Source organism: Paramacrobiotus metropolitanus, unplaced genomic scaffold (genome assembly GCF_019649055.1).
Source record: "Paramacrobiotus metropolitanus isolate TYO unplaced genomic scaffold, Prichtersi_v1.0 Parri_scaffold0000001, whole genome shotgun sequence".
In the NCBI taxonomy this organism is placed as follows: Eukaryota; Metazoa; Tardigrada; class Eutardigrada; order Parachela; family Macrobiotidae; genus Paramacrobiotus; species Paramacrobiotus metropolitanus.
This window is the reverse complement of record NW_026570221.1, coordinates 749,752-757,593: the sequence shown is the minus strand read 5'-3', so window position 1 is coordinate 757,593 and position 7,842 is coordinate 749,752. Positions and strand designations below refer to the sequence as shown.

Below are 7,842 nucleotides of genomic sequence, written 5' to 3'. Positions count from 1 at the left end.
ATGAGAGATCGCGCCGTGTTCACTGGCCGCAGTGCTCTGTAGGTCAGTTGGACAGAAATTAGTCAACAACGGTGAATATGAATAATTTCCGTTTCTGACCATCATCAATCGACAATCGATATACGGCTGACGGTATCTGTTTGTTGGTGGCCCGCGGGCGAATTGTGGTTCTTGTGTGCTGTATGTACGGTGTTGTCGAGTGCGGTGTGTATCTTCTTCTCTTTTTCCGCCAAATCCGACGCACGCAGCCGCTCCGCATATCACCATCCGTACCGGCCATTAATCACACATGCAACACACAGCATACCTGATAGTACAGTACAGTGATCGTGAACTTGACGAGGCAGAAGAATACTAAGCGCGGATTGCGGGTCAAAATGCAGCTTTAAGGCCACAGTCACATCCATCGCTGCAGCGGATCCGTGTGGTGTCATTCGCGCGGCACACTTAATTAACCAGACAATCACAATAGTATAACCTGTACCTGTATAATACGATTGTCTGGCGCTGCATGAGAGTCCCTGTTCCAGCCGGATACCTCACACCCCCATCTGATTGTATTGTGATTTGCGTGCTGCCCGCGCTTTCCCTCCACACCATCCCGTCGCCAGCATGGGCGGGCGCGCGTGCGCAACGCTCCTCCTGCTGACCTGCGCCCTGGGCGTCTGCGCCGCCGTCAAGGCGCGCAAGAGCGCCCGCGCCTACTCCTCCCCGGGCTCCTCCTACAACAGCGTCTCCTCCTCGGCCTACGGGACGAGCAGTAACGATAACTATCAGGACAACTTCGACTACATGTTCAACTCCATGGATATTAATCAAAATTCCCAACAGCGGGTGAAAATAGGTACGTCTGCGGTCTGCCGTTGTCGACAGTTATCCTGTCTCTTTTTAACCTCACCGACTTTCGGGCAGCTCCCGAATATTTGGCCAAACATTTCGCGCGTCCATGTATTTGATAGAATCAATTTTGCAATAAAATCATTTTTATGTATTTTATTTTAATTTCCTAAAGATTATTCGCCAAATGTGTTCGTAAACACTAATATACGGAACTGACATTATTATACCGGTAATCGAATGCATCATATTCAGTGTTTGCTGCAGAACTACGATTATATCTGGAATAACTGCAACTATTTACGTCAATTTATTGGCAGTTAATGCGCTGTTATATTTCAATTATTATCCTTTCAAAGGGTTTAAAGGAAGCCAACCGGAAAATTAGCATCAAGTTTCTTAAAGTATTCATTGTAGTTCTTGTCTCCGGTTGAATTGCACACGATTGTCATAATTACTGTATTATAACTTTATGTACATATATATCGGAATAATTTGATAAAGTTTGCAAAGTGCATTTCATCTGATTGTAGCGCTGCCGAATCCGCCGGTGCCGCCGCGACCGCCCCGGCCGATGCCGCAGCCTAACATTGGCAATTACGAGAATGACCCCAACAAAATGCCGAAGATGCCGCGGCCGCCATGTAAGTTCAAGAAATAACGTTCTAGCCACTATGTATCGATACAGCGATGCGGTAGTTTTCGGACTGTTTTTCTACATAAAGCTTTTTTTCCGACTCTTTCGAAAGACGCTGCATCTTCTTGACAAGTGATGGACAGGGTAGTTAACCCTAATAACGCTACGGATTGCTATTCGATCCGTGACGAGTTAGACTGCGCAGTTTTTTAGCATTTTCCTCTGATTGGCATTACCGGCATTTATAGTACTTACTGATGTTCATGAAAATAATATTATGGTTTTCGTAATAAGCGGATTTAGCTAAAGTTGTATGTATACAGAAGGACAAAAATATTATCAATGCATTTATGCAATATCGACTTCTATAAAACTTGCATAACAACCATCCACGCTTTAATGGGCGTTGTTATGGGATTTTCTGCTAAAATAGATTAACTGGAAAATCGTATTGAATCTGTATATAAAAAGTCTAACGGAGTAGTTTTAAAACACTTTATTTTACTTTTATTCAGGCAACAGCGAACTAGCATAACAAGGAGACCGCGCTGATAGACACTAATGAAAAACAACTGAGGTTTATAGTTTAAACAGTTTATAGTTGCATCGAGCTGCGGAATGTTTTATCGAGCACCGAACTTCAGACTGTAGATAGTTTTTCATCTAAAAAAAAATGTAAAATTTAATAGACTTTTTTCTATACAAATATTTTTATCTTTCTTAGATATCCATTGTCTTTATTAATCAAATATATATTGTTTATTAAATTCTCATGCTACTCGTATGAATTTTTTGTGCAGTTTTTTATGGAACAAAAGCGCATAGAAAGTTTTTTTCAATTTTGTCGGTAGCTTCATTGATGAAGCGATTTTTACCTTAATGCCGCATCACTTAAGGGGATCACTATGAGATGACATTCATATAAATGGGTTATCGATATTAACATCAGCTTGTAGGAAATTTTTCGGGCTTTCAAATAGTATGTCTCGATGGGATATATTGTATTGCGATCATAAGTTATTAGTAAAAAAACAAGACCGGGTCAGCATAGGCGAAGTAAGTGCAATGATGTTATCGGCTAGCCATGGCCAGCCGCATGGCAGATAGGCCTGGACAGCAGAACAGAACGCCTCATGCTGTCCTGTGGCCGGAGCCAAGCTGATTCTTCCCTCTCTAGCTATGCTCTGTCTGATCTCTATCCTGCAAAACGCGGGCTTGGGTAACCGGCTCTGCCACACATTGCTGCCGGTCAGTCAGCAAGCCTTTCATTCAGCTGCCGTTTTCCAAAAACTTGTGAAATGGCTTTAAAAATCGATAACTCCATTGTAAAACTTGCTACACTTTCCAAATGGGCATCAGATAATGTGTTATTTTCTAGAAATCTTATATACCGAGACACTGCCATAGTTCAATAAGGCATGTTTGAATAAACTCAAAAAAACACTTTTCAAAAAGTGTTTTTCTCGATTTTTTTGTAAACTAACAACATTTTTTATTAGCATGTTGGAGAATATAAGCTTTCTAGGCTAAAACACATCCAATGATGTGTATCACATCTAATTTGAAAAAACTTTCTCATTCGACTTTTGAATTCAAAGTTTTTCCTTTGTTTCTTGAATAGCTCTGTCCAGAGAGAGCGTAGACAAGATCGCAGTACACCATTGTGTAGCCAAACCCTTTGCGCATGCAGTCAGAACAATGGAAACAATGATCTTCCAGTTGTTTTTAACCTATTCATGTTTTGCCAGACCCACTTTCATCTCACAGGGATCCCCTTAAGAAACCAACTTAAGAAACCTTACATAAAAATTAACAAGTCCTATTCACAGCACCACCCAACGGTTTTGGCCCGATGGACATCGAGTTTATGTTCCCCAGCTACGAGCCCTCCGTAGACGACTCCTTCTTCGACTCGGACGCCTCCAACGTGTACAGCGACGCCTACAACAACAACGCCGCCTCCTCGGGCGGCTACGGTACCGGCACCGGGAGCGGCACGAGTGGCAGCTATGGCAGCAGCAGCAACACCGGGACCGCCACGGGCGGTGGCTACGGCAGCGGAAGCGGCAGTGGAAGCGGCACCGGTACCACTAGCGGGCCCTACCTCCCGACCGGCAAGGCCTGCTCGCCCCGCACCCAACCGTCCGTCAAGAACGGCGTCTGCGTCAATGACTCCCAAATCGCCCAAAAATGCCGGACCCTGCAGTTGTCACTGTCCTCTGACTGCGGACCCAGTCAAAAGTGCTGCTTTTTTAACGTCCCGTCAACGGCAACCACCGCCAGCCCCGGAGGAGGCGGGAATGGCCCGACACCGGCGCCCGGAGGGACCACGCAGACTCCCGGAGGGTCTACGGCGTCCGGGGGATCCGGCTCGACACCTCCCGCTGGCGGGGTGACGACGACACCGGGTCCGGTGACCACCACCCCGATGAATGGCGGTGCCTGCTCGCCGCTGAGCAACCCCACGGTGACAAACGGCGTGTGCTGGAATCTAAACATGCTGACGACTAACTGTCGCGGCAAACAGATGTCCAAGTCCAATCAGTGCGCTAACGGTCAGTTCTGTTGTTTTCTGAATGTGCCGACACCGGCACCCGGACCGGGGCCGACGCCTAGTCCTAGCCCGACACCCGCACCGCCTTCCGGAGGTCCCACACCGGCCCCGCCGTCAGGTAGCCCGACACCGGCACCAGGACCAGGACCGACACCCAGCCCCAGCCCGACGCAGGCACCCGGACCCGGACCGACGCCCAGTCCCACACCGGCACCTCCAAGTCCAACGCCCGCGCCACCTAGTCCGACTCCGGCACCACCAAGCCCGACACCCGCTCCACCAAGTCCCACTCCAGGCCCGTCGCCTACTCCCGGACCGACACCAGCGCCTACACCCGGACAAACTCCGGCGCCTAGCCCAACACCCGGGCCAGGACCGGCACCAAGTCCCACCCCGACTCCCGCACCAACCTCGGGAAGCCCGACACCGGCTCCTCCTTCCGGAAGCCCAACACCCGCTCCGCCAAGTCCCACTCCGGCACCACCAAGTCCGACTCCAGGTCCGCCGCCTACTCCCGGACCAACTCCGGGGCCTACTCCCGGTCCCACTATGGCTCCGCCGTCAGGCAGCCCAACACCAGCCCCGCCTTCCGGAAGCCCGACACCAGCACCTCCCTCCGGCAGCCCAACCCCATCGCCACCATCAGGCGGCCCGACACCCGCGCCGGTGACCACCACCTATGCCCCGTACGCCGCCAGCCCGGCTCCCAACCGCGAGCAAGTCGGCAGCCGCGCCAGCTGTCAACCATCCAATCGCCCCGGGGTGACCGGCAAGTGTGTCCAGAAATCCCAGCTGTCCTCCGAATGCCGATCGCTCAGTATGACGAAGATGGCGTCGGGATGCGCCAGCGGGGAAATGTGCTGCTTCTCCGCGTCGGAAGCCCCGACGGAGACCAAACAGGAACAGCCACAGCCGCCGGTTCAACAGCCATCGATTCAGCAACCACCGATTCAACAGCCGCCTGTTCAACAACCCCAACAAGCAGCGCAACCGTCCGCGGAATCCTTCGCCATCAAACAGTGCCACCCCAACAGCAACCGCGCCCAACTTGGCCAGTGCGTCTCCACATCCGGTTTGGCCAAGGAATGCAAAGCCCGCGCCGCCGCCAAATCCGATGACTGCCAGGCGCGGGAATGGTGCTGCATCTTCCCGGAGAACGTGACCCCGGCACAAGCGCCGCAACCGGCCGTCCAGACCATCGTTCCCGCCGACGTCCAGACCGTCAACAAGGAAGCGGTGGCGCCCGACAACCACGATTCCGGCGCCGGCTCTGACGCGAACAAAAACCAGGGAACAGGCTCCGGAACCGATGTCAAACTTCCGGGAGTGGTCAGTTGCACTCCGAACGAGAACCCCAGCGTCCACAACGGCATCTGTCTGACGATGCGCCAGCTCAGTGTCCAGTGTATCGAAAAGAAAGCTTCCGTCTCCAAGGACTGCTCCTTCGGCCGCTTCTGCTGCTACGATGACGTGGCCGGCGCGGACAGCGCGGCCGGTGACGCCAGCAAGGTCAGCGACACTGCCAACCAGGTGAACGGCGCCTCGGACGTCTCCAAGAAGGTGGAAGTGCAGGTCCCGACCGGAAATGGTCAGTTGGTCGTCAGTGTCGGACAGGGACAGGGCGCCAGCGCCGCCGGATCGGCTTCCGCCCAATCCGGAAACCAGAACCAGGTGTCCGTGACCATCGACCAGGCATCCAACGATAAACAGCAGCAACAGAACGTTAGCCCTCCACAGGTCGCCGTCAACGTCCAACAGCCGCCGGTGAACCTCCCGAACCAGCAGCCGAACGTCAACCCCCCGCAGGTGTCGGTCAGCGTTTCCCAAGGCGAGGAGAACCACAACCAAGCTCCCGTGAATCTCCCTAACCAGCAACAATCTAACGGGAACCCTCCCAACCAGCAGCAACCCAACGTCAACCTCCCGAACCCTTCCCAACCCGCCGTCTCCGTCAACGTCAATCCGCCCGCCCAGGGCGGCGCCTCCGTCAGCGTGTCCTCCCCCAACAAGGACGGCGTCTCCGTGATCGTGGCGGCGGTGCAGATGCCGGTGAAGATCTGCTCGCCCAACTCCAACCCGGCCGTGAAGGACGGCAAGTGCATGACCATCCGGGAACTGCGCTCCAGCTGCGTGGACCAGAAGGCCTCGCCCTCCATGGACTGCGACATGGGCAGCTGGTGCTGCTTTAGCGACCCCGCCGAGTCCAACGTCATCGTGGAACCCCCGGCCGCCACCCAACCACCGCCGGTCCTGACCGCCGAGGTCCCCGCGACCCCGGAAGTGGCCAGCGGGGAGACGCAGTGCACGCCCAACAGCAAGCCGGACATCACCAACGGCCTGTGCATGCCGACGCGCGACCTGCGGGTGCGCTGCAAGAACCAGCGGGTCTCCAAGTCGCCGCAGTGTAAGATGGGACACTGGTGCTGCTTCACGGACACCGGCGGACCGGCGGTGGCGGTCAACGAGCTGGGCCGGGCCATCAATGCGCTCTAAGGGGAACTGAAGATGTAGATGAGGAAGGGTTAGTTCCTGTTGTTTCCTAATTGGATTGGCGGATGCGGATGACTTTTCTGGATGAAAGCGTTCTTGTTCTCGTTTGTGTTTCATTTTGAGCATTCAAGTTTCTGTTGTATACACGTTGTGACAAGCGAGCTGTGGTTTTTTCTTACCCCCATCGGATTTTTTCTGTTAAATTCCCGTTATGCCTTTTATTTTAATATTATGCAAATTGTAATATATGTACGCGTAATCTGTTTATAACAGTGATAACTTAATTCGGATCGTGCGGTTTCGAAAGGTCACGAAAAGTAGAACACCCTAGTATATTGTTAGGAAAACCTTACCATGAAACATACTAATATATTATGTAACGTTTCCGTACTGGCATCTATACGGTACACCGAATGTCGGTAAAATACATTGTAGTATGATAAAACAGTGTGCGAGCAAAATAAGGCTTTCGGGTTTACGCAAATTACTTCAGAATGGAATTCGGCAGTCAGTGCAGTGTTTGCCGGTGAGAACGCCGTCCACGTTACAGATGACTGCTTGGTCGTATGCGTTATTTGACATGTATTTCGTTTCGCAGTAATTTAAAGATGTGCCTCTGGGGCGTTCTTCATGCGGAAGTCATGGCGTGTGTAGGTATTGCGACTGCCTTGAATTCGCGATGCGCCGCATGTTACGGTAATACTGGTGAAGATGAAGAAGACGGTGGTGTGAAACGCTGGTTTCTAGCTTAACTGTTGTGTCAGCCTGTGTAAGTCAATTGAAAGTTATGCGGCATTCGATAATTACGACGTGCGCACCCGCGCATCCCTTATCAGCTGATAGATAGTACAGTAAAGTTTGTGTCCCAACCATAGTACTTTAATTTAATTTAATTCCGAAAGCGCGGAGCGACTTTCTTAAAAGCAAACCTAGATGCTTCCGGAAACCATTTTACTTTACAGTCTAACATAATGTTCAAGAAAACGCAGGGCATTCCGGCGATTTTAGCAATTTCAACCGCTCGGTGTGGTAGTGTAAAGTGTTTCATAAAGCGCATGAATGTTGTCTAAGCGGTTCCCCATGTTGTTGTGACCTGTTCCGACCAGTTTACCCTCAGCGCAACCTGACGGCGTACATTTATCGGAAGTTGTCCAGTTCTGTTGCAAACCGGACATTTTATTTTTACGTTCCTGTTCTTCATTCGTTTGTAGGCGATATTCTAACAAAATTTGACCGGCGATCTGGCTGCGCTACGATCCGGTGTTTGTCGCGTCTTATAATCATAGTCATAGTTTACTAGCGACCTTGATCCTTTTCCAACCTA

The 7,842-nt window shown here is 51.5% G+C and overlaps 1 protein-coding gene across 1 annotated transcript; it reads left to right on the top strand.

Moving 5' to 3' along the window:
* The first annotated feature begins 216 nt into the window (after positions 1-216).
* LOC129580915 (nascent polypeptide-associated complex subunit alpha, muscle-specific form-like) lies at positions 217-6,796 on the top strand. The gene is made up of 3 exons (XM_055471680.1): positions 217-844; positions 1,371-1,481; positions 3,304-6,796. Exons 1-3 carry the CDS (start codon positions 613-615, stop codon positions 6,519-6,521), a joined length of 3,561 nt encoding a protein of 1,186 aa, XP_055327655.1. The 5' UTR covers positions 217-612; the 3' UTR covers positions 6,522-6,796.
* The last annotated feature ends 1,046 nt before the right edge of the window (positions 6,797-7,842 follow it).

Bases quoted from the DNA above. Each gene is read 5' to 3' on its own strand.
- LOC129580915 (XM_055471680.1), top strand. From the start codon at position 613: ATGGGCGGGCGCGCGTGCGCAACGCTCCTCCTGCTGACCTGCGCCCTG. The intron at 845-1,370 runs GTACGTCTGCGG...ATCTGATTGTAG, and splicing joins CCAACAGCGGGTGAAAATAG to CGCTGCCGAATCCGCCGGTG. The intron at 1,482-3,303 runs GTAAGTTCAAGA...TCCTATTCACAG, and splicing joins GAAGATGCCGCGGCCGCCAT to CACCACCCAACGGTTTTGGC.